The sequence below is a fragment of the Schistocerca gregaria genome, chromosome 4, assembly GCF_023897955.1.
Source record: "Schistocerca gregaria isolate iqSchGreg1 chromosome 4, iqSchGreg1.2, whole genome shotgun sequence".
Taxonomy (NCBI): Eukaryota; Metazoa; Arthropoda; class Insecta; order Orthoptera; family Acrididae; genus Schistocerca; species Schistocerca gregaria.
In genome coordinates this window covers 120,007,444-120,034,616 of record NC_064923.1, presented here as the reverse complement: position 1 = coordinate 120,034,616, position 27,173 = coordinate 120,007,444, and the positions used below count along the sequence as shown (strand labels likewise).

Genomic DNA, 27,173 nt, shown 5'->3' with positions numbered 1-27,173 from the left:
GTGAACTACCAACCCACTGTTTGAATTGACATCAACTCTCAAAGTTTATGGAGGATTCCTTATACTCTCCCTTGAAGTTATTCTGCAGGGTGGTGAAAGGGCCACTGTATGTTCACCATAAGTGACATATGAAAAATTTTGCGGTCTGCAATATCTTGTCCTAGTGCACAGATTGTGGGATAGCGTGGCTCGACTGCGAAATGCGCCTTTCGGCTCCTGTACATGGAAGCAGGATGTCTGATTATAGTGCCAGTCACTAAAGTGAAATGTTGCATCATCAGCTCCATATATGTGAATCACACCCTAATTCCTAAATACAGCAGTTACCAAGTTCCTATCAGTTCTCTCTGAAGCCCACTTGATAGCCTTCATGTTGGAACTACTTTGCATGCTAACGACTTTCATCATTAATGACACAATGACATTCTATACTTGTAACTCAAAATAGTATAAGATTTTCTATGGTTATTTTGCCTCTGAGCAGATGCGCTACATGACTGGCCATGATCAATAAGGATCACTCCAGACTCTGTTAGTGAACAGACTGCATTTGTTGAATGACCAACCAATGCAGAATGGGCACAACAGCTATTTGCTGGCTTGTGCTAGTGAAGCTATCAAACACTAAAATGCAAACATCTCATTAGCAGCATCTGAAAAGAAATTTGCCAATTTGGTGAATTTCTTTTGGATGCTGAGTACTTTGCTGAGGTTATGCTTCCAGTAGATTTATTTGCAATGATGTCTGTCTGTTCAGTACAACAAAACCCTGCTGAAATATCTAGAAGATTACAACAAGAAGTCATATCTGCTTCTAGAGATTATCTGAACCAAAGGTTGAAATGCTATGACCTGAATGACAAGTATGGGCTTGATATGGCATGAACTAAAACTGAGATCAAGGTTTTCAGTCATAATACCACAAAGAGTGTATCAATTCTTGGGGCAGAAAAAAAAGAAGCAGCAACCTATAAATTTATTAAAAATGTACATGAAAATTGTGGATCAATATTCATGCTTGGGCAAAAACTGAGAGGCCAAACATCTCAACATTTGGAAAAGATGGCACAGATGGAGCTCAACAACCTTCTAGAAATTGAAATGAACATCAAAGACGGAAATACAAATTTGGTAAACACGACCTCCAATGTAGTGGATTCTGGGGTCTACGACATTCCCAAATTTTTGAGTCCAAGAATGTTAATCTATAACCTTTTTCGAGTGAACTTGTGTAAAGTGTCTTCCTTATGGACTAAAACACAAACTATATTTTGAAAGGCGACTACCTGATATTTACACAATCATTAAGCAACTTTCACAGAGTCACAAAGAACAGGCTTTAGGCATTTCAGAGTTTTAGGGATAATCACAGAAATGTGGAAAAGAGAGCTCAAACTGGTATGTGAATTACCAGTTGACACATAACAAAATGCTATTGCCAGGCTAATCACTGCAGAAATTGCATACCAGTAACTTTCCTAGAGACACAAATTCAAAGTTTCCCTTGCAGAAAATCAAAATCTTACTGTGACATTCTTCTATAATTTGCATATTTCTCAGAATACAGTACCAGTAAGTCTAGTATTGGATAGTGAGCACTATATTCATAATCATGTTTGTGCTTTCTTCCTTTGCTACCTTTCATAACAAGAAACTGCTGAACAAAGTGGATGCATAGCAGACTGTGTGTGCATCTGTGCAAGTGCACAATGAAAGATACAGCATGTGGACATACCTTTAAGAACACAAACTTCTTCTGAGAATATATGACTTCCTACCTATTGTTTGTATACAGTGTGGCGTTGAAGCAACATTTTCTACAGGTAGGAACACATCTTTACAATATAATGCACATAACAACTCTATTTTTCAAGCTGACATATTGTCAGGTTTATTATTTAAAAAAAAGAAAAGAAAAAAATCAATATTTTAGATAGCTTATGGTGTAGGATCAGAGAAACTGAAAATCTGTAGCTTAAGTGATTAGAATGTAAACAACAAAAATAAGAAACACTGTGAATGCCTCTAGGCCTGACACTTAAACCTCTCTCCCATATTTCCACCCATATTACTGCTACTCAACTTCTCAACAAACAATACTACAAGAATTAATGAATTGAAGGGAATGCAACAACACTGTTATAACACAGCTATCTATACCTATTAAAATGACACTAACTATTACAAAGAAACCAACTTGGAAAACTATTAATATTATTATTATTATTGTTGCCGCTGCAGATTAATGTCAAAGTGAAGCACCAACTTCATTCTTTCCTGTCATATAGGCATATAAACTATTATTGTAAAGTTTAAGGGGTGGTGGATAGTCACATTTGTAGGTCTCCATTTTAAATTTTTAACACCATCAGCATTAAGGTGCATGGACAAAGTAATTTGTGATGTCAATATGAAATGGCTCGTTCCACATCATTAGGATTTATTGTGCAAATGATCTGTAGAACATAAAACTACCTAATGAAACCATTGCCTGTTACATTATGAAATGATATGGAGTCTAGGTGATCAACAGCAGTGGAAAGGGAGCTGACGGCAATAGGAGCCCAAAGAAAATTAAATTTCTAAACAGCTTGAAGCGCTTTAAAACTTATCGTAGTTCCAAATGGTAAAGGCCTACTATAAACAGAGTCACATTAGTATACGAGTAAAATGTGTTTTTCATAGCTTATTTCCAGCAGTTTTACATAACTTACGAAACACAAATGCAGTGGCTAAGGCATAATAGAATGAAATACAGTTTTGTTACAAATATCTAATATGCTAGTTTCTTCTGACACAAATAAATCATCTGCAATTATTCCAAACTGTCTCTTAACAAGTTGTCTTGACTGCAAAGTTATTAGTAGTAAGGATGAATTATCACAGATGGGTTGGAGGCTAAATGAAGACATGGAACTGACCATCCCATCGATGATAAATTTCATGAATATAATATGGTCTGCTTTATATTTTGAATTTTTTCACCTCCTCTCCATGTGTGATATTTCATAAAAACATCTAACAAAAAAATGAACATGAAAAACTCACCAACAATTTTTCAATAATACCAGTCTCCCTTGTGCCTTGACTTCCCAACGAGGAATCATTGTACCCACAACTGCTGGTTGTATTTGAATTGGCACTACCGTTGTTGCTGGGAGGTGAAGGCAAGCTTTCACCATTGAACACACTTGTTCCTTCACTGCTAGAAAATGCATTACCAGAATACCGTCCACTTCCACGGGTACTATTTGATGATGGGAATGAATTATAACTGGATGAATAATGATTGTTTGAACTGCCCTTGTTAAATGCACTGGTTGCAGTGTCTTTTGTTGATGACTGAGCACCCTGAAACTGATTGCTACCACTGTTACTAAAACTCGTACCATTGGACGAGTTATGAACGTCTGAACTTGTGGTAGAATTATTAGAAATTGTCATAGGTTTGAAATTTAATTCAAGTATTGCTGTTTCTGTATTCATGGCTGGCGGCTGGAATGATTTCCACTGAGGATTATTGGACATAGTCTTTACAAGTTATGCTGACCAATGCACCGTTTCTTCTGATTTCACGTTCAGAGAGGTTTATCACAGAACTACACGTAAAAATACCCGAAACGTATATGCACAAAGTAAGCTCTCACCTATTCTATCCTTAAAATGAAAATATAAAAGAAACCATCATAGGTTTAATATGTCACTAGTGCCTGAACGAATTCGAAAAAGTCTGTTCCAGCACCCTTGTAGATGCACTAACTCTAATATCACTGAGCTTTAAGAAGGTCCTAAATGAAAAATGATGTTGGAAAAATCCTCAGATGTCTTCAATGCGTGCTGGGTGCGGATTGTGTTTTTGACTTTTATTTTAAACTGATCGTTGTTTCAAGTTTCCTATTCTAATAATTACACAAGCTGCAAAGAAAAGAAAGAAAAACTGATATCAAAACTTTGTATGCATAAACACACACTTTACAACTGCATGCACACATCATAAGTTCCACACAATTTTAAAGCAAATTGTTCCGTAACATTTCTACAATTAGTATAAATTTATTTTTGACTTTATGTACATTTTATTCCCTTTACTTAAATCTTAGGCATGGAATGCCAATTAATCCATGTTTCCTTAAATTACACCAGCTATATAATTTGGAACTGAAGACCGCCTTACGTTTTCTCGGTTTTTATAATTATGAGTTGAATTCATCACATTCATAGTCAATACAGAGAATAATAAACAGTTTTCAAGTACACCAGTCACAGACAACTCGTTAAAGTAATAAAAATAAGCTATAAATTTAAATCTAACTATCTCACCACGACACAGCACAGCACTGACGACATGCCGCCATGTTGAATGTCAACACTCGAACTCAAAAACACAGGCAAGTATTTTACAAGACATCAATCCCATTGGGTCGTCCTTATACGTCACAGATGTAAGAACATGGAGGCGATATTTCATGAAAAGGTAAAATACAACAAAATATTCAGTGTTCGACTGGTAAACGATTTAAGTAGCGTATTTGTTCTAGCCAATATAACGCAGGTATTTGTCCAGAAATCTCTGTATGAAAACTTTATTTTGTCGTCATTTTCGTAACAATTGTGTTGGATATTTGTACTGTTCTTAACCTTATATTTAATGAATTTAAACGTATTCTTTTGCAGCAAGAAGGATCATTATGTGCGCAGCACTGTTTGAATGCCTTGCTGCAGGGACCATATTTCACTGCCGTTGATTTAGCAACTATTGCACAGCGAATGGATTATGAAGAGCGTTTAAGAATGTCTGAATCTGGTGTCGACAGCGAAGAGTACAGAAGATTTTTGGAGGTACACATGTGTGACTTGACAGCACAAATTGTTTAAACCGACAGTAACTTATGTTAGTTTCTAGATTTAAGGCGTCCCATTGATACATGTTATATGTGTCATTAAGAACCATGTATAGTACCCGTATTTCCGTTGAATATGCATAAAGTTGCAGTTAATAGCAAACGATGAAACAAAATCTACAGGAAAGTTGGAGAATAGGAAGCTACAGCTGTTGTCACCCCAGTACTACATAGGCAATTTGCTTCATAATAACTGTGTATTGGCATTTGCAAATCAGTGCAATTATAGAAACTGCAGCTACATCTACATTCTGCAAACCACCATAAAGTGTAATGTGTGGCAGAGGGTGTGGCACGTCTTATTGTACCATTTCTTAGGATTTCTTCCTGTTCCATTCACGCATGGAGTGCGGGAAAAATGATTGACTGCCTCTGTAGTTGTAGTAATTAATTTTATTCTCATGATTGCTATGTGAGTGATATGTGGGGGGTTGAAGTATATTCCTAGAGCAATGTAGCATTATTTGATGAAGAAACACTGTGACTGAATAAAAAGTGTCATTCACAAAATTGGTTCCAAAGAGGCAGTGGAACTTCTTCTGTTTTTGTAACTTAATTATTCTATCACTACAAGTTTGTTGGCATGAAAGTTCCAACAGAGGTATTGCCATCACAACGGTCTAGGACATGTCAGACAAATTACAGAAATAATATAACCTGTACATATATAAGGCAAGGGCAGGGAAGGAAATCGGCCATGGTCTCATCACGGCAACCATCACAGCATTCACCTTACTTGAAAGAATCATGATAGCTCAAGTCAGGATGGCCAGACTGCTCTTGAATGTTTTTGCATAGGAACAGGTCAGCCATTGCAGTGAATTCCTAGCTCCAAACTATTCTTAACATTTGTTGATCATGTGAAAAGAAGGCTGCGCTTTGAAGTACATTGACTATCAACCACTGGTTTTACACATCCATTATAGTATTACAAAATGAGTGCTTCTGTACTGTGTGTGTGTCACATCACAAAGGTTTTTCTTGTGCTGCAAAATACATAGTGAAGTAGATCCTCCTTTTTTAACTTAGCAATCATCATCTAAGGTAAGACGATAAAACATGTTTTATTCGTTTTCCTTACTCTTTTTTTGCTGATTTACTCAGATTTGCCAGCAGTTTTCAGTGATAGGTTCATATTTGATTGATCCTAAGAAAAGTAATTACAAAATTACAGATGTGAGCCATTCACTATTCAGTTTTCATAGTATTTTAAATTGCACATTAGAACAACATTTTACATACTATTAAATGTTTGTAAATATTGTGATTATTGTCATCAAACTGAAAATGAACAGAAACAGCTGACTAAGTAACTCTGTTATACATAATTTAAAAAAAAATTGACAGTGAAATGTTAAAGGTACCTGGGCAGTTTTTCTGCTCCCTCCTCCCCCAGTTGTAGTTAAAAAATGAGGTGATCCATCCATACTTTGATCAACTGTGCCGTGCATTGTACTGCCCATTGTATCATGCATTAGAATTAAAGTTACTTTTATATTTAAAGCATAAGAAGAATGACTGCCTAAATGCTAGTGTGGCACTGTACTTAGTCTCATTGTGTTTTACGGTCTCTCTGGGAGTGATAGCATATGGGGGGAGTAGGGTATTCCTAGATTTGTCATGTGATACTGGTTCTTAAAACTTCATAACTAAGCTTTGGTAGGATGTTTAACATCTAAAAACATCAATTTTTCAGCATTGCTCTAAGTACAAGTTGAACTCTATTAAGCAGGAACATGTCTATCAAACTGCAGTTTAGAACTGACTACATATGAAAGGTGTTTGTGTGTGTGTGTGTGTTTGTTTGTGTGTGTGTGTGTGTTTGTTTGTGTGTGTGTGTGTTTGTTTGTATGTGTGTGTGTGTTTGTTTGTATGTGTGTGTGTGTTTGTTTGTGTGTGTGTGTGTGTGTGTTTTTTGTTAACTCTTAGAAAGGATATTGTCCAAACCCTTAGCAGCAATTACTTTGTATATGTTCTTTCATATCTATCAATCACTCAGTGTATAAATTATGCAGTTGAGTGGTTACCTTTACTTCTTCCATTATTTCTTTCCCATCCAGTACCATCATATCAAATGAGTTATCAGATAGGGTTACCAACAGACTTGGCCTATTTTCTGACATAGTTGTTGGCTATGAAAGTATGTCTTCACGATCCTAAGAAAATGCTGAATGACTTACTCGGGAGTTCCCATTTGCAGTAGGTTTTCTGACTGGCAGCATTCTACAGATGTGATTGAGTGCAAGATAATGCTCATAAATCAAAGAAAAAACCTGATATTAAATTCCAGAAGTAGCGGGAAACTGCTGGATATGCCACATTGCAAGAACATGGGTAGTAATGGAAGAGAGATGGAAGACTTAAGAGGGGGCCTTCTGGGAGGTGCATGAAACTATGAGCTCCCACTTTGTCTACTTATAGTGTGGATAGGCTCCTATCACGCCCTAAAATTGTAGGTGCCAATGTGGTCTCGTTTTTGAAATATTGCCTGTTAAAGTTTGGGCAGCTCTTTATATACAGAAAAGTTTCACTGTTGTGGCAAGCGAGCAGGACTCCTGTCCTGCCGACCCTGGTTGGGGATGTGTCTATGCTACTTTTGTTTTTCAAATGTCTGTTTTAATTTATAATTAATCATGAAAATTCCACAAGGAATTGATCAACAAGAATTGCAAGCCTCTATAAATTAAACTCATACATTGAATTTCAACATATTAAAAACAGGAAACTAGCCATGATGTAATTTCTTGAAATATTTTATTATTGTTCAATTTTTGTTTCCTTGTATTTTTATTTTTGTTCTGTTGAGGTAGGAAATATTAGAAAAAAAAGTACCAACGAATGAGGGATTAAAAATACGTTTCATTTAATGGAAAGTTAATTGATATTTCCTATATTTTGACAAGTACACTCTGACGGATGATACTTGTTATAAAAACAATCAAAGCATTTGTACTTTCAACACCACGAGCATTGTACAAATGCACATTCATTTTCGTCGCAATCACATCTGTATTTTCTCAAATCCACAGGAAACACCACTGCATTGATGCTATGGAATAATGTTAAAATAAAAATTTAAAAAAATTAAAAAAAAAATTGAGACAAAATTTGACATTTAATGTGTAATTTTGATTTATACATTCTTGTAATTCCTTGTGGAATGTTCATGATTAATTATAAATTAAAACAGGCATTTGAAAAAAAAGGAAACTAAAGTAGCATAGGCAGGTCTCAAACTCGGGTCGCCTGGAAGGGAGTCTCGCTCGCTTGCCACTCAGCTACTCGCTCACTTGTCGCAACAGTGAAACGTATCTGTATATAAAGAGCTGCTCAAACTTTAACAGGCAATATTTCAAAAATGAGGCCGTATTTGCACCTACAATTTTAAGGTGTGATAGGTGCCTACCCACACTATAAGCAGGCGAAGAGGGAGCTCATAACTCAGTGTACCTCATTAGGATTGGTGGAAAAGATTGCATAGGAAAAAGTATACGCAATGCTGCTGTTGTCAGTTGTAGTGCACTATTCCAGTACTTGATGACAGTATCAAATAAGCTCTATAGGATATCGGAAAAATTGCAGACTACACTGCGTTAACACTGATGTAGCCACCTTGCTGGGTACATGACTGGAGAGGGAACTGCTTATGCATAGGCAACAAGGAGATAACAACAGGGACAAGAAATAGAATCAATGTTATAACCAAAACATAAAACTTTGATATAATACACTTCAGAAAAATGTTAACATGGGAGCAAACTATACGACATTGCTGAAAAGTATAACACTTGAACATCTGCCATGCTATATCCATCCCAAATTTACAACATGCCCTTTCTCTGAGGAGATATGTTGCATTGTGAATTGTGGTTTATTAGTCTTAGAACATACATAATCAAAATCATTTGATTCAGGTAGAGGAGGCACGTCTAAAATTTGGTAAAATTTTCCGTAAACATAAAGAGTTGATGATTACATACAGAATAATAATAATAATAATAATAATAATAATAATAATAATAATAATAATAATAATATCTAAAAATCTAACACTAAATTACCCTTGCTCAAATTATCATGTCATCCTCTAAAAATTCTTCTATTGAGTAGTAGCATTTCTCCACCAGAACCTGATGTAGCCTTATTTTTAGGATCTCTGGCTTAGCATTAAATATATATTTGTCAATTAATTTGTTGTATATTATCCCCTTATACTGTGAAGCTCATTCATATAATTTCAATTTGTGTGTGGGAAGCAAAAAATTATTTTTATTTCTTGTGTTATATGTGTGGCTAAAATGATTTTTTCAAATAATTTTTGCCTGCAGTGTAGGAAGATAATTTTATAAATCTAAATGGAGGGTACGGTTAGGATTTGCAGTTGTTGAAATAATGGGCAACAAGATTCTGTTTTCTGTGTGGTACACATGTATGTGATGATTTTTTTCTGAAGTTTCAGTATACAAGATACTCTACTTGAACTTCCCAGAAAATTATACCATAAGTAATGACTTATTCAAAATAACTGTTGTATGCTATTTTTCGTGTACTCATGTTGGTAGAATTTAAAGTATCTGTATTGCAAATGCAAAACTGCTTAGTTTATTTTATAAGGAGTCAGTATGTGTGTTCCAGTTCAAGTTCTTGTCCACATTTAGTCCTAGGAATTTGATACTGCCAACTTCTTCCATAAGTTGATTATTGCATTGTATTTTACGCTGTGCATATTTTGAGTGTTTGGTTTGGAAATGTTCCATATGAGTTTTTGCAAAGTCCGGTTTTCAACTGGAACCAGTTTTCTAAAGTATTGTCTGCAAACAGAACTGATGGGGAATTGATATTTGTGGGTAAGTCATTTACCGAGATTAGGAACAAGATTGGCCCCAAAATGGAGCCTTGAGCCACACCTTGTGAAACAGTACTCCACTTCGAAAAATAATTCACCACATTTGAAGTGATAGTTACCACTTGCTTTCTGTTCTGCAGGTACAGTGTAAACCATTTGAGAGTATTGACCTTAATCCCATATCCATCTTAATTTGTAGATTCACAAGGCATGGTTTACAGAGTTGAAAGCTTTAGCAAGATCACAGAAAATGCCAGTAACTTTACTCCTCTGGCCCAGTGCTTTGCATATCTTTTCAGTAAAGTTATTTACTGTATCCAGGGTGTTTTTTCCTGGTTGGAATCTAAATTGATTATTTATAATAATATCATGTTTTACAATAAAATTTTGTATATGGTTTGCAGCTACTTTCTCAAACACTTTCGACAAGATAAGAAGAATAGAAATAGGACAATAGTTTCCCATGTCATCCCTCGACCCTTTCTTGAACAGAGGTCTGACTTCAGCATATTTCAATGCATCAGGAAAGCATCCCTGTTCAAAAGATTATTTATTTTAGTTAGTGGAGGTGCTATTATGTGATACACTGCCTTAATCACTTTAGTTGGTATCCCATCCCACCCATCTGAGTTTTTATTTTTTAATGATAATATAATATTTTCCACATACTTTATTGAGACATTGGACATAAAACAGAGAAAACAACAAACAAGCAACAAAGAAAAACAAAGCATAGGTCTTACATCTGTTAATGAATTGAGATGAAATGATCGTATGGCATTGTTGGATGGGAGGTTCCATTCAGGTTTGGCCGCCAAGTGCAAGTCTTCTTTCACTCGGCGCCACATTGGGTGATGTGCAGATGATGATGATGATGATGATATCACAACACCCGCCGGGAATTGAACTCGGGGCCCATTGCATGGGAGGCAAGCACGTTACAACCCAGCTAAGCAAGTGGACTGTTAATGGATTAAAAGTATTCAACAATTAAATGGATGCCAAATAGTTCAGTGGATGTAACATGTTGTTGTTGTTGTTGTTGTTGTTGTGGTCTTCAGTCCAGAGACTGGTTTGATGCAGCCCTCCACTCTACTCTATCATGTGCAAGTTTTTTCATCTCTGAGTAACTAGTGCAACCTACATCCTTCTGAATCTGTTTAGTGTATTCATGCCTTGGCCTCCCTCTACAATTTTTACCCTCCACGCTTCCCTCCAATACTAAATTAGTGAACCCTTGATGCATCAGGATGTGTTCTACCAACTGATCCCTTCTTCTAGTAAAGTTGTGCCACAAATTCCTCTTCTCCCCAATTCTATTCAGTACCTCATCATTCATTATGTGATCTACCCATCTAATCTTCAGCATTCTTCTGTAGAACCACATTTCGAAAGTTTCTATTCTCTTCTTGTGTAAACTGTTTATCGTCCACATTTCACTTCCGTGAATGGCTACACACTACACAAATACTTAATCTAATTCCCTCAGCATCACCTTATTTAATTTGACCACATTCCATAATACACATTTTCTTTTGTTGATGCTCATCTTAAATCATCCTCTGAAGACACTGTCCATTCCATTCAACTGCTCTTCCAGGTCCTTTGCTGTCTCTGGCAGAATTACAATGTCGTTGGCAAACCTCAAAAGTTTTTATTTCTTCTCGATGGATTTTAATTACTAACCCAAATTTTTCTTTTGTTTCCTTCACTGCTTGCTCAATATACAGATTGAATAACATCGGTGATAGGCTACAACTGTGTCTCACTACCTTCTTAACCACTGCTTCCCTTTCATGCACTCTCGTGTCTTATAACTGCCATCTGGTTTCTGTACAAATTGTAAATAGCGTTTTGCGCCCTGTATTTGATCCCTGCTGCTTACAGAATTTGAAAGAGAGTATCCCAGTCAAAATTGTCAAAAGCTTTCTCTAAGTATACAAATGCTAGAAATGTATGATTGTCTTTCATTAATTTATCTTCTAAGATAAGTTGTAGGGTCAGTATTGTGTCACATGTTCCAACATTTCTACGGAATCCAAACTGATCTTCTCTGAGATTGGCTTCTACCAGTTTTTCCATTCGTCTGTAAGGAATTTGTTAGTATTTTGCAGCCATAAAACTGACAGTTCAGTAATTTTCACATCTGTCAACACCTGCTTTCTTTGGGATTGGAATTTCTTCTTGAAGTTTGAAGGTATTTCACCTGTCTCATGCATCTTCCTCACCAGATGGCAGGGTTTTGTCAGGGCTGGATCTCCCAAGGCTGCCAGCAGTTCTAATGGAATGTTGTCTACTTCTGGGGCCTTGTTTCGACTTAAGTCTTTCAGTGCTCTGTCAAACTCTTCACGCAGTATTGTATCTCCCATTTCGTCTTCATCTACGTCCTCTTCCATTTCCATAACATTGCCCTCAAGTACATCGCCCTTGTATAGACCCTCTATATACTTCTTCCACCTTCCTGCTTTCCCTTCTTTACTTAGAACTGATTTTCCAACTGAGCTCTTGATTTTGATACAGGTGGTTCTTTGTTCTCCAAAGGTCTCTTTAATTTTCCTGTAGGCAGTATCTATCTTACACCTAGTGATATATGCCTCTGCATCCTTACATTTGTGCTGTAGTCATCCATGATTATCCATTTTGCACTTCCTGTTGATGTCATTTTTTGAGACGATTGTATGCATTTTCACCTGATTCATTTACTGAATTTTGATGTTTTCTCCTTTCATCAATTAATTTCAACATCTCTACTGCTACCCAAGGATTTCTACTAGCCCTCTGCTGCCTTCAATTCTTCATCCCTCAAAGCTACCCATTCTTCTTCTTCTGTCTTTCTTTCCCCCGTTCTTGCCAATTGATCCCTAATGCTGAAACTTCCTGGCAGATTAAAACTGTGTGCCGCACCGAATCTTGAACTCAGGACCTTTGCCTTTCGCGGGCAAATTCTCTACCAACTGAGCTACCCAAGCATGACTCTCGCCCCGTCCTCACAGCTCTAATTCTGCCAGTACCTCATCTCCTACCTTCCAAACTTCACAGAATCTCTCGTGCGAACCCGGCAGAACTAGCACTCCTGGAAGAAAGGATATTGCGGAGACATGGCTTAGCCACAGCCTGGGGGATGTTTGTAGAAGGTCCAGAGTTTGTGTCTTGGTCCGGCACACAGTTTTAACCTGCCAGGAAGTTTCATATCAGTGCACACTCCACTGTAGAGTGAAAATTTCATTCTAGGTCCCTAATGCTCTCTGAAACTCTCTATAACCTCTGGTTGTTTCAATTTATCTAGGTCTCATCTCCTTAGATTCCCACCATTTTGCAATTTCTTCATTTTTAATCTATTGTTCATAACCAAAAGATTGTGGTCAGAGTCCACATCTGCCCCTAAAAATATCTTACAATTTAAAACCTGTTTCCTAAATCTCTGTTGTATAATTTATCTGAAACCGTCCAGTGTCTCCAGGCCTCTTCCACATATACAGTCTTTGCTCATGATTCTTAAAGCAAGTGTTAGCTATGTGCAAAATTCTACCAGGCGGCTTCCTTTTTCATTCCTTCACCTACTACTTTTCCTTCTCTTCATTTTCCTACTATCGAATTCCAGTCCCCGTGACTAGTAAATTTTTGTTTCCCATTACTATCTGAATAATTTCTTTTCTCATCATACATTTCATCAATATCTTTGTCATCTGTGGAGCTACCGTAGTTGGCATATAAACTTGTACAACTGTGGTAGGCGTGGGCTTCATGTCTATCTTTGCTACAACAATACATTCACTATGCTGTTTGTAGTAGCTTTTCCACACTCCTATTCTTTTATACATTATTAAATCTACTCCCACATTACCCCTACTTAATTTTCTATTTGTAACCCTGTATTCATCGGACCAGAAGTCTTGTTGCTCCTGCCACTGAACTTCACTTATTCCCATCATATCTTGCTTTAACCTATCTCTTTCCTTTTTAAGTTTTCTAACCTACCTATTCGATTAAGGGAACTGACATTCCATGCTCCAATCCATAGAATGCCAGTTTTCTTTCTTCCAAAAATGATGTCCTCGATACAATACGATATGATAATGTAACATATTTAGGCTCGTTTAAACTGTAAAAACATTTTTCAGTAAACATGATCCAAACTGCACTCTAATAGCTGTCCGCTTCTCCAACCTCTTCATGTATGTTGCCAATACATTGTACAGAATAGTACCAAAGTGTATACTCACTTTCAGCATGCTGTAAATTAGTAGGCAGAAACTTACCATGATTTGACAAAATTACAAAACTATCAGTTGCACAGAAGTTAGTTTTTATGTAAATGGCGACAATTTGGACTCGGGTCCATTATCAAGCCATGCTTTATAACAAAGTGTATCATGTTACAAATAATACATATGATACAAATGTCAGTCAGTGTAAAAGCATGTTTAACAAAATTATTGTGTGTCACAAAAGTCCTACCATAACATCATAAAGTGTGTAAGCTGGCTGCAGTGCTTGTATGAGTGGCTAGGTACAAGATACTACTTGTGTACAACATTAGAGTGCTGCGTGCAGCAAAACAAAGTTACTAGAGCAATGGACAGCATTATGTAAACAGAGGTGGGGATGCTGAAGAGAGTGCAGCATGATGAGGTTGTTTGTTTTATCTTACAGCATTACACAATAACATTTACATATGAGCATTTTAGCTTTATGTTAAAACACAGTCATAACATAAAAGATAAATGTACAAGAGATCTTGTGAACGTACATGCACCCCGCCCCGCCTTTGTTGACCAACTCGTTACTCTGTCCACCCATGTCATGCATAGTTTTCTGTGGAAATCCCAGACTGTGGCAATGTTTTTCAATTTGGAGAAGGCCTAAGACACCAGCTTTGTACTCTTAGGGCGTCTGCGGCTGCCTGCTCTGTTTCCTTCAGGAATTTTAAAGACGGAGTTTTCAAGGTGTGTGGGTTCTTCCTTGTCAGACACCTTTATCCAGGAAAACGGTGTGCTCCAGGGTTCCGTCCTGAGTGTCATCCTCTTTGCTATCACCATCAACCCTATAATGGCCTGTATCCCACTGGGCATCTGTGGCTCCCATTTTGTTGACTATTTTGCCATCTATTGCAGTTATTCACAGACCAATCTGATTGAGCGGCATCTTCAGCGATGTCTTGATCGTCTTTATACCTGGTGGAGCATCGACAGTGCCTTTCGCTTTTTCACTGACAAAACCGTCTGTATGAATTTCTGGTGACGCAATTGGTTACTCCCACCATCTTTACATCTTAGGCCTGTTGCCCTTCCATTTGTTGAAGCTAAGAAATTCCTGGGGCTCATACTCAATAGGAAACTCTCTTGGTCCTCCCATGTGTCTTACCTGGCAGCTCATTGTATGTGGTTCCTCAATGTCCTATGTGTCCTTAGTGTTACTTCCTGGGGTGCTGATCGAACCACCCTCCTTCGTTTGTACCGGTTTATGGGTGCTTTGTTTGTGTCTGCACGTCCATCTCTCTTAAGCTGTCTCAACACTATCCACCATTGTGGCATCTGTTTGTACACAAGCGCCTTTGACACTAGCCTGATTGAGAGTCTCTATGCTGAAGCTATTGAATTACCACTGTCCTACCGCCGTGACTTTCTCCTCAGCAGGTATGCATGCCATGCCGTTCGTCTGCTATGCATGGCCATTCATCCTATGCCTCCTTCTTCAGTGATTCCTTTGATCGCCAGTATGGTGCGCTTCGCTTTTGTCTGTTACCTCCTGGAGTCCGCTTTTGGTACTTGCTACAGCGGTTTAACTTCGCATTCTGTGCAACTTTCCTGGTGGGTGTGAACCCTTCACTACTTGGGCTTCATGAAGCGGCCAAAGTTAACCTTGGCCTTCATTTGCTTCCGAAGGACACTACTCCAGCCTGGCTCTATTGCCTTCAGTTTCACGACCTTCGCATGGAACTTTGCTATAGTACTTTCGTATACACTGATGGCTCTCGTACTGACCGTGGGGTCGGATGTGCCTTTGTCGCTGGCACCCGTGTGTTTCGATATTGGCTTTCGGTACATGGCTCAGTATTTACAACCAAGCCCTTTGCCGTGTATTAAGCCGAAGAGTACATTGGGCAACACAGCCTTTTCGATTCTGTCCCCTGCTCACACTGACTCAGTGCCCTTCAAAGTCTATGTGCACTACACACTGCCCATCCCTTAGTGCAGTGGGTACAGGAAAACTGTGACTTGCTCACTCTTTGTGGAGCCAGTGTGATGTTTCTGTGGGTTCCTGGTCATTTCGGTCTGCCAGGAAACAAGGCTGCTGCTGCTGCCAAGGCTGCATTCCTCGCACTTCAACCCACTAGTTCCTATATTTCCTCCGATGATCCCTCTGTTGCCATCTGTCAGGAGGTGGTGTCCCTTTGGCATTGCCAAAGGTCCTCCCTTCATGGGAATAAGCTCCAGTTCCCTCCCGGGGGTCATTTTAAGTAGGCTGCATATTGGGCACTGCGCTTTTAGCCATAATCATTTGATAAGTGGCGCTAGCCCACAACTTTGTACACATTGCGCCCAAATTTTAACTGTCTGCCACTTCCTGACGGAATGCCCATTTCTTAACTGTTTAAGTTCCTGTTTGGATTTGCCATCAGAGTTATTGGCCTTTCTAGCAAATGATGCCCAGGCTGTCAACTGCGTTTTACTTTTTATCTGCCAAAGCAATATGGCGAAGGCCATTTATTTTTTAGTTTTGGACCTCCATATCTGTATGGTGTCTTCTTAGCCCTTTCTCCATGTGCCTGTTTTAGCTGTCTTCTCTTATGTCAATTGGGACTGACGTAGAGTTGTTTTTTAACTCCTCTCTGTCTTCATGTTCTATAGTTTTGACTTGAGTGCATATGAGCTAGTTGTTTTTTGCACCCTAAAGTAAAACAATACCAGAACCAAATTGGTATCAGGAATACTTTCTTTCTCTCTGTTCTCAACCTCTGTTCCTGTTGGTATGTTATCCTCTTGCAATGGAGATTTACTGTGATCATATCCTTCAATGTTTCAGGCCCTATCCCACTGCTAACACTCAATCGATAAATTAAATTTTCACGGTCATCCTCAGAGTGAACATTCATCAGTGCTTCAGGAAATAAATTTGTTGAAGACTAACCATGTTTAGGAGGGAGATTGTTAATTCCATAATGTACAGTGCTATTCTTCATTACCTGCACAAATCTTAATGCACGGCTCCACTCCTTGGTGTTATGCTCCTGCATCCATGTTGTTGTCGTTGTTGTCTTCAGTTTCCATGCTACTCTATCCTGTGAAAGCTTCATCATCTCCCAGTACCTACTGCAACCTACATCCTTCTGAATCTGCTTCGTGTATTCATCTCTTGGTCTCCCTCTATGATTTGTACCCTCCATGCTGCCCTCTAATACTAAATTGGTGATCCCTTGATGCCTCAGAACATGTCCTACCAATTGATTCCTTCTTCTAGTCAAGTTGTGCCACAAACTTCTCTTCTTCCCAATCCTATTCAATACCTCCTCATTAGTTATGTGATCTACCCATCTAATCTTCAGCATTCTTCTGTAGCACCACATTTCGAAAACTTCTATTCTCTTTTTGTCCACACTATTTATCGTCCATGTTTCACTTCCATACATGGCTACACTCCACACAAATACTTTCAGAAACGACTTCCTGACACTCAAATCTAAACTTGATGTTAACAAATTTCTCCTTCAGAAACACTTTCCTTGCCATTGCCGGTCTTCATTTTATATGCTCTCCACTTCGACCATCATCAGTTATTTTGCTCCACAAATAGCAAAACTCCTTTACTACTTTAAGTGTCTCATTTCCTAATCTAATACCCTCAGCCTCACCCGAGTTAACTCAACTACATTCCATTATCCTCGTTTTGCTTTTGTTGATGTTCATTATATAACCTCCTTTCAAGACACTATCCATTCCGTTCAACTGCTCTTCCAAGTCCTTTGCTGTCCCTGACAGAATTACAATGTCATCGGCGAACCTCAAAGTTTTTATTTCTTCTCCATGAATTTTAATACCTACTCAAAATTTTTCTTTTATTTCCTTCACTGCTTGCTCAATATACAGATTGAATAAAATTGGGGAGAGGCTACAACCTTGTCTCACTCCCTTCCCAACCACTGCTTCCCTTTCATGCCCCTCAACTCTTATAACTGCCATTTGGTTTCTATACAAATTGTAAATAGCCTTTCGCTCCCTGTATTTTAACCCTGCCACCTTCAGAATTTGAAAGAGAGTGTTCCGGTCAACATTGTGAAAAGCTTTCTCTAAGTCTACAAATGTTAGACACGTAGGTTTGCTTTTCCTTAATCTAGCTTCTAAGATAAGTCATAGGGTCAGTATTGCCTCACGTGTTCCAATATTTCTACGGAATCCAAACTGATCTTCCCTGAGGTTAAACTGGTAGTTCAATAATTTTCACATCTGTCAACACCTGCTTTCTTTGGAATTGGTATTTCTTTTTGAAGTCTGGAGGTATTTCACCTGTCTCATACATCTTGCACACCAGATGGCAGGGTTTTGTCAGGGCTAAATCTCCCAAGGCTATCAGTAGTTCTAATGGAATGTTGTCTACTCCTGGGACCTTGTTTCGACTCAGGTCTTTCTGTGCTCTGTCAAACTCTTCATGCAGTATCATATCTCCCATTTCATCTTCATCTACATCCTCTTCCATTTCCATAATATTGTCCACAAGTACATCGCCCTTGTATAGACCATCTATATACTCCTTCCACCTTTCTGCTTTCCCTTCTTTGCTTAGAACTGGGTTTCCAACTAAGCTCTTGATATTCATACAAGTGGTTCTCTTTTCTCCAAAGGTCTCTTTAATTTTCCTGTAGGCAGTATCTATCTTACCCCTAGTGAGATAAGCCTCTACATCCTTACATTTATCCTCCAGCCATCCCTGCTTAGCCATTTTGCACTTCCTGTCGATCTCAATTTTTAGACATTTGTGTTCCTTTTTGCCTGCTTCATTTACTGCATTTTTATATTTTCTCCTTTCATCAATTAAATTCAATATTTCGTCTGTTACCCAAGGATTTCTACTAGCCCTCATCTTTTTACCTACTTGATTCTCTGCTGGCTTCACTACTTCATCCCTTAAAGCTACCCATTCTTCTTCTACTGTATTTCTTTCCCCTTTCCTGTCAATTGTTCCCTTATGCTCGCCCTAAAACTCTGTACAACCTCTGCTTTAGTCAGTTTATCCCGGTCCCATCTCCTTAAATTCCAACCTTTTTACAGTTCATAACAAATAGATTGTGGTCAGAGTCCACATCTGTCCCTGGAAATGTCCTACAATTTAAAACCTGGTTTCGAAATCTGTTTCTTACCATTATATAATCTATCTGAAACCTGTCAATATCTCCAGGCTTCTTCCACATATACAACCTTCTCTTATGATTCTTGAACCAAGTGTTAGCTATGATTAAGCTGTGCTCTGTGCAAAATTCTACCAGGTGTCCTCCTCTTTCATTTCTTAGCCCCAATCCATATTCACCTACTAGATCCGAATGGGGGATGATGTACTCTGAGTAGTCCCCACCTGGAGATATGAATGGGGGTCTATTTTACCTCTGGAATATTTTACCCAAGAGGATGCCATCATCATTTAACCATACAGTAAAGCTGCATGCCCTCAGAAAAAATTACGACTGCAACTACTGAAAAGGCTGCTGCCCCTCTTCAGGAACCACACATTTGTCTGGCCTCTCAACAGATACCCCTCCGTTGTGGTTGCACCTACGGTACAGCCATCTGTATCTGAGGCACGCAAGCCTCCCCACCAACGGCAAGGTCCATGGTTCGTGTAGTTAGCATATTTTCTAGTCTTCATTTACTCGCTCTTCATTGCCATGGCTCTGACTGTGTCTAGGTTTACCGTGGACGATCTTAAAATGGTCATAGTTCAGTTAAGCTGCTCATTATTTTGTTAATGCACGCTATACCATTTTCAGACTGCAATACTGAGGGAGTGCCTAACAATGTAAAAATGTCAATGTTATCCCATACCTCTCCCCCCCCCCCTCCCCCTCTGCAGGCCTGGGGGTTAGAATAAGCGCAAAGTATTCCTGCCTGTCGTAAGAGGTGACTAAAAGGAGTCTCTCACCTTTCGGCCTATATGTGATGGTCCCCTGTAGGGTTTGATCTCCATTTTTCAAAATTTTCCCAAAGAGCGAGCCAATTGGATGGGCACCTTACATGGTGCATCATATCCATCATGCATTGAGATTTTTAGCCCACTTTCTCATCAAGGCATTGCTGTCCCACCCCTTCTCCATCTCTTCAGCATGGACATCTTCCTGGGCGTGTTTTCCTCCACCCATTATGCAGTGTCATTTTCTGTGCTGAAGATGACATGGAATTCTTTGCACCTTATATCCAGCATGGTAGTAACCAGTCCATTGTGGTGAGGCCGCCATATACCCTGTTGGTTGTAGCCCCTGACTGCACAGGGATCGCTCTGCTGATGCCTGCGCCGTGAACTTCCCATGTACGCCAAGGAGTAGATGCTCGTTATCCTGGGACATCAGGACTCCTGGCAATGGCCATCCTGCCAGCTGGCCTTTGTTGCAGCAGCGTTGCGCCCGAAGGGAGGGCCCTTGGTCGGAGTGGGTGGCATCAGGGCAGATGACACGCGATGAAGCCTACCATGTCATCACTTGCTGGTGATCAAACGCCAGCAGTCTCTTAGCGTTTAAAGTCTCGGTACAATGCAAGGATGTATGATCCTAAATCGTTCCCCTCCCTGGCCACACCATGGGAGGAATTCCAGGCTAAGGATGGCAGCGAACCTTATTCGTCCTGGTACCCTGTATGTATGAGAGCTGACAGGGAATCTTTCATGCCGATGAAGCCTCTTTTTTTTTTGTAGAGCATTCAGAGGCCAAGTTTGGGGAGGTGGAGGGCTTGTCCAAAATACGGTCAGGGTCAGTCTAGACAATCCTCAGCTTGTGACAAGCTGGGGAATGTTTCCATTACCATCTCGCCTCATAAGAGCTTAAATATGGTCCAGGGTATTGCATTCCACAGGGACCTTTTAATGCAGTCTGATGAGGAGCTGCACGCCAACTTAGAGCGACAAGGAGTTAATTTCGTCTGGCACGTCCATCGGGTTCAGAGGGATGATCAGATTGCCAACGGTGCCTTCATCTTGGTCTTTGAGGTGACACATTACCCGAGAAGGTCAAGGTCAAGTCTACCGCTGTCATGTCAAGCCGTATATATGTCCCTCCCCCAATGCGGTGCTTGAAGTGCTGGAAGTTAGGCCATATCTTCCCGCTGTACTTCCCGCATCACATGTCGAGATTGTGGAAGTCCATCCCATCCCAACACTCCCATCTGTGTCAACTGCAGAGAGCATCATTCCCCTTTCTCACCAGACTGCAGGATTTTACAGCAAGAAAGGAAAACTGAGCGAGGTGGCGCAGTGGTTAGCACACTGGACTCGCATTCGGGAGGACGACGGTTCAATCCTGTCTCCGGCCATCCTGATTTAGGTTTTCCGTGATTTCCCTAAATCATTTCAGGCAAATGCCAGGATGGTTCCTTTAAAAGGGCACGGACGATTTCCTCTTGCGCTTTGTCTCTAATGACCTCGTTGTCGACGGGACGTTAAACACTAACCACCACCACCACCACCCCACCACCACCACCACCACCACCACCACCACCACCACCACCACCACCAAGAAAGGAAAATCATGAAAGACAAGACCCTAGACCAACTGAGTGACACTGAGGCCAAGAGGAAAATTGAGCACCTGCATACTGTGGCTATGACCACCTCTTATGCAGCCACTATGAGAACAGTTGTAGCCCTATCAGTTCCGAATTTCCTGTCAGCTTTCGGAGCTGCTTCCTGTTGACTCTCAGAGCTGGAAGACTACGCCTGCCTCCTTGATAATGATAGTGTGGGGCACTTCCTTCCCTGTTGCTCCCACACCACCTACCTCGGCAGCACTGTACTGCCAACTATTGGGGACACCAGTCTCTACTTCTCAGCCGGAGAAGTGTAAGTCCTCTTCGGCTCCTCTCGCTAGGAAGGGATCCGTTGGGTCACTATCTTCCCAGGTTTCTGTTAGTGGGAAAGATTATACCCGCCAGTGGCTGAAGTACCCAAAAGCAGCTGGTCGTATGGCTTCATGATCATCCTCAGTCCCGGAGACTAAATCAGTGAAGTCCTTCCAGTGAGAGAAACCCAAGGATCAGCGAGAGAAATCCAGAAAGAGGACCCCATATCTGCTGCCTACAAGTTCTGTGTCTGAGGATGAGCTGAAGATTCAGGCATCTGCTGAGGACCTAGATCTCACCAGACTCTCAGAAACAATGGATACAGCCTGTTCAAGAAATAAGTCAGTGGCAGCAAGTGACACTGAGGTGTAGACTACCTCATTGAGTGTTACATGCCTTCCCAGTATCACTCTCATGTTGTCCTCCAGTGGAACTGCTGCAGTTTTTTCCACCACCTGGCTGAGCTACGGCAACTGTTTAGTTGTACACCTGCTTCTTGCATTGTCCCCCAGGAAACCTGGTTCCCAGCAATGCGAACCACTGCCCTTCGCAGCTACAGGGGATATTACAAAAACCGTAGTGAATATAGTAGTGTGTCAGGTGGAGTTGGCGTTTTTATCCTAATCTTAGTCTGTATTGAAACTGTGCCCCTCCAAACCCCTCTTAAAGCTGTGGCTGTCAGGATACGGAAGACACAGGAAATAACTGTCTGCAACATATATCTCCCTCCAGATGGTGCGGTACCCCTAAACGTTTTGGCTACACTGATTGATCAACTCCCTAAACCTTTCCTACTTTTGGCAGATTTTAATTCCCATAACTGCTTGTTGGGTAGCACCATGCTTACTGGCCATGGCAGAGATGTCGAAAATTTACGGTCTCTGTTCGACCTGTGCCTCTTAAATACTGAGGCTACCACACATTTTCGTGTGGCACATGGCACATATTTGGCCATTGATCTCTCAGTTTGCAGTCACAGCAGTTACTCGGCCATTGATTTATCAACTTGCAGCCCAGGACTCCTTCCATCTATCCATTGGAGAGCACATGACAACCTATATGGTAGTGACCACTTCCTCCCATCTAGCTGTCACTCCCTAGTCTCATGCCCATGGACAGCTACCCAGATGGGCTTTAAACAAGACAGACTGGGTAGCCTTCACTGCTGCTGTCACCGTTGAATCTCCCCCAAGTGGTGCCATCAATTGTTGTGATGTAGCAGGTCACTACAGTAATTATTTCTGCACCAGATAATGCAATCCCTCGTTTCCTGGGGTGCCCAGACAAAAAGACGGTCCCTTGGTGGTCACCAGAAGTCACTGAGGCAATTAAAGAGCGTCAGCGAGCTCTACAGTGACATAAGTGGCACCTTTCCCTAGAGGACCTAATAGCCTGTAAGCGGCTCCATACCCGCGTTCGCCTGCTTATAAAAGGATGGAATCAGGAGTGTTGGGAGAGGTATGTGTCAACCATTCGGTGCCATACGTCACCTTCCCAAGTCTGGACGAAATTCAGATGTCTTTCTGTGTACCAGACCCCAACAGGTGTCCCTGGCATTAACATGAATGGCCTGCTCTCTACTGACACAAATGTGATTGCCGAGCACTTTGCTGAGCACTATGCTCGAGCCTCTGTGTCAGAGAACTGCTCCCCAGCCTGTCCATCCCTCAAACAGTGAAAGGAAAGGAACATCCTCTCATTCACAACACGCCACAGTGAACCCTATAGCGCTTCATTTACGGAGTGGGCGCTCATCAGCGCCCTTGCACATTGTCTCAACACAGCTCCTGGGCTGGATCGGATGCACAGTCAGATGATTAAACATCTCTCGTCTGAGTATAAGTGATATCTTCTTGTCATCTTCAATCAGATCTGATGCAGTGGCATCTTTCCATTGCAATGGCGGGAGTACACCATCATTCTGGTGCTATAACCCGGTAAAAATCCATTTGATGTGGATAGCTATCGACCCATCAGCCTCACCAACATTCCCTGTAAGCTGATGGAATGTACAGTGTGACGGCGGCTGGGTCGGGTCGTGGAGTCACGTGGCTTTCTGGCTCCATGTCAGGGTGGCTTCCGCCAGGGCCGCTCTGCCACTGATAATCTTGTCCCCCTCGAGTTTACCATCTGAACAGTCTTTTCCAGACGGCAACATCTGGTTGCCATCTTTTGTGACTTAGATAAAGCATAAAACACGATCTGGTGACATCATATCCTTGCCACACTGTATAAATGGGGTTTCTGTGCCAGCTCCCGATTTTTATCTGAAACTTCCTGTCGCTTCATACTTTCCGTGTCCAAGTTGGTGCCCACCATAGTGGAGACATCGATTCTTAGGACTGGTTTTTGATGCCCGATTGACTTTGATACCTCACCTTCATCAGCTTAAGCAGAAGTGCTGGCAGCACCTCAGTGCCCTCCGCTGCCTGAGCAACACCAGCTGGGGTGCAGATCGCTCTATGCTGCTGCAGCTCTACAGAGCCCTTGTTCAAACATGCCTGACTTTGGGAATCTGGTTTATGGTTTGGCGGTGCCCTCAGTGTTGCGTTTCCTCTACCCATTGCACCACTGTGGCGTTTGCGTAGCGGTGGGAGCTCTTAGAAAGAGTTCGGTGACCAGTGTCCTGTTGGACGCCATAGTCCCTCCATTGCAGATTATTTATTTATTTATCGTTCTGTGGGACCAAATTAAGGAGAAGTCTCCATGGTCATGGAACGAGTCAATACATGAAATTATAACACGATAGTAGAAACAGATAAGTTAAATACAAGAAACATATTCAGGTGACAATTCGTAAGTTTAAATAAAGAAAATCAACAATGGAATTTGTTTAATTTTTCAGCTCTTCCAGGAGCTCCTCGACAGATTAGGAGTGAGCCATAAGGAAACTCTTCAGTTTAGACTTAAAATAGTTTGGGCTACTGCTAAGATTTTTGAGTTCTTGTGGTAACTTATTGAAAATGGATGCAGCAGAATACTGCACTCCTTTCTGTACAAGAGACAAGGAAGTGCATTCCACATGCAGATTCGATTTCTGCCTACTATTAACTGAGTCTAAGCTGCTAACTCTTGGGAGTAAGCTAATATTGCTAACAACAAATGACATTAAAGAAAATATATACTGTGAGGGCAATGTCAGAATTCACACACTGAATACGGGCCAACAATAGGTTCTCGAACTTACACCACATATAGCTCGAACAGCCCATTTTTGAGTCAAAAATACCCTTCTTGAATTAGAAGAATTACCCCCCAAAAAATAATACCGTATGACATAAGCGTATGAAAATATGCGCAGTAGACTATTTTTTGTGTTGAACTGTCACTTATTTCAGATACTGTTCTAATGGTAAATAAAGCAGCATTAAGTTTCTGAACAAGATCCTGAACATGGGCTTTCCACAACAGCTTACTACCTATCCGAACGCCTAGGAACTTGAACTGTTCTGTCTCGCTTATAATATGCCCATTCTGTCTGATTAAAATATCAGTTCTTGTTGAATTGTGAGTTAGAAACTGTAAAAACTGAGTCTTACTGTGATTTAACATCAAATTATTTTCCACAAGCCACGAACTTATTTCATGAACTACATTATTTGATAATGTTTCAATATTACACACAAGATCCTTCACTACCAAGCTGGTGTCATCAGCAAACAGAAATATTTTTGAATCACCTGTAATACTAAAGGCATATCATTTATATAAATAAGAAACAGCAGTGGCCCCAGAACTGACCCTTGGTGAACGCCCCACTTAACAGTGCCCCATTGGGACTGAACATCACTACCGCTCGCAATATTGTGGAGAATTACCTTCTGCTTTTAGTTCTTAAAGTAAGAGGCGAACCAATTGTAAGGTACTCCCCTTACTCCATAATGGTCCAACTTCTGCAGTAATATCTTGTGATCAACACAGTCAAAAGCCTTCGTTAAATCAAAGAAAACACCTAGGTGCGCAACCTTTTATTTAATCCGTCCAAAACCTCACAGAGAAAAGAGAATATAGCATTTTCAGTTGTTAAACCGTTTCTAAAACAAAACTGTACATTTGACAGCAAATCATGTGAATTTAAAGCTCAGGTAACCTTGTATATACAACCTCGATAACTTTAGCAAACACTGGTGGCATAGAAATAGGTCTATAATTGTCAACATGATCCCTGTCTCCCTTTCTATAAAGTGACTTTGCCGAGTACTTTAATCGGTCAGGAAGCCGACCACTCCTAAAGGAAAAGTTACAGATATGGCTAAGTACTGGGCTAACATACATAGAACAATACTTCATTATTCTGCTAGATACCCCGTCATATCCATGAGAGTTCTTGGTCTTTAGTGATTTAATTATTAACTCAATCTCCCTCTTGTCAGTATCATGGAGGAGCATTTCAGGTAACAGTCTCACAACACTTTTTTCTATGAGCGCAATATGATTCCCTGTTGGGACTAGGTTTCTATTTAGTTCACCTGCTATATTCAGAAAGTGATTATTAAATACTGTACATCTATCCGACTTATCAGTAACACAGACATTCTCACTATGCACCGATTCTATATCCTCGACCTATCTCTGCAGACCAGCCACTTCCTTTACGACTGACCATATGGTTTTAATTTTATCCTGAGACTTAGCTATTCTCTCTGCATACCACATACTTTTTGCCTTCCTAATAACATTTTAAGCACCTTACAATACTGTTTGTAATGGGCTGCTGCATTTAGATTTTGACTGTTTCTAACGTTTTGGTATAATTGCCACTTTGTTCTAAAGGATATTCTTATCCCTCTAGTCAGCCACTCAGGCTGCCTGTTTGTGCTAGTACCCTGTTTTGAATGCTCTAACAGAAAGCAACTTTCAAAGAGCATGAGAAAAGTCTTGAGGAAAGAATTATATTTATCGTCTACTTTATCAGCACTATAAACATCTTGCCACTCTTGTTCCTTGATAAGGTTTACAAAGGTCTCTACAGCAACTGGATCAGCTTTCCTAAAAAGTTGATAACTATATTTAACATGTGTTGCAGCACAAAAATCTTTTAGAGTTAAAAATTGTGCATCATGATCTGAGAGGCCATTCACTTCTTTTGCTAACAGAATGCCCTTCTAGTAATGAGGAATGAACAAAAATGTTGTTTATGGTATTTCTACTGTTTCCTTGCACTCTCGTTGGAAAGAATACGGTTTTGCATAAGATAATATGAATTAAGAAGGTCTACCAGAATCCTTTTCCTTCACAATCACTTATACAATTAATATTGAAGTCACCATATATAATCAACTTTTTGTATTTGCTATAAAGTGAACCAAGAACCTCCTCTAGCTTTAGCAAAAATGTTGTGAAATCGGAGTCTAGGGATCTATAAGTAACAACAGTTAGAAGTTTAACTCC

General features: G+C 40.2%; 2 protein-coding genes across 4 annotated transcripts in view; one reads left to right on the top strand and one right to left on the bottom strand.

Moving 5' to 3' along the window:
* The window catches only part of LOC126267277 (cold shock domain-containing protein E1), a 76,619-nt gene extending 72,219 nt beyond the window's left edge, over positions 1-4,400 (bottom strand). The window contains exons 1-2 of the mRNA XM_049972345.1: positions 4,321-4,400; positions 3,049-3,915 (exon numbers count right to left, since the gene is read on the bottom strand). Coding sequence (XP_049828302.1) covers positions 3,049-3,528 — 480 coding nt within the window. The 5' untranslated portion in view covers positions 3,529-3,915; positions 4,321-4,400. The remainder of the gene's footprint in view (positions 1-3,048; positions 3,916-4,320) is intronic.
* Positions 4,361-27,173, top strand: part of LOC126267278 (ataxin-3-like) — a 129,478-nt gene continuing 106,665 nt past the window's right edge. For 2 of the 3 annotated variants that reach the window (XM_049972346.1, XM_049972348.1), the window contains exons 1-2: positions 4,361-4,552; positions 4,675-4,839. In XM_049972346.1, the coding sequence (XP_049828303.1) occupies positions 4,361-4,552; positions 4,675-4,839 (357 nt within the window). The remainder of the gene's footprint in view (positions 4,553-4,674; positions 4,840-27,173) is intronic. The other variant, XM_049972347.1, reaches the window with a different exon arrangement.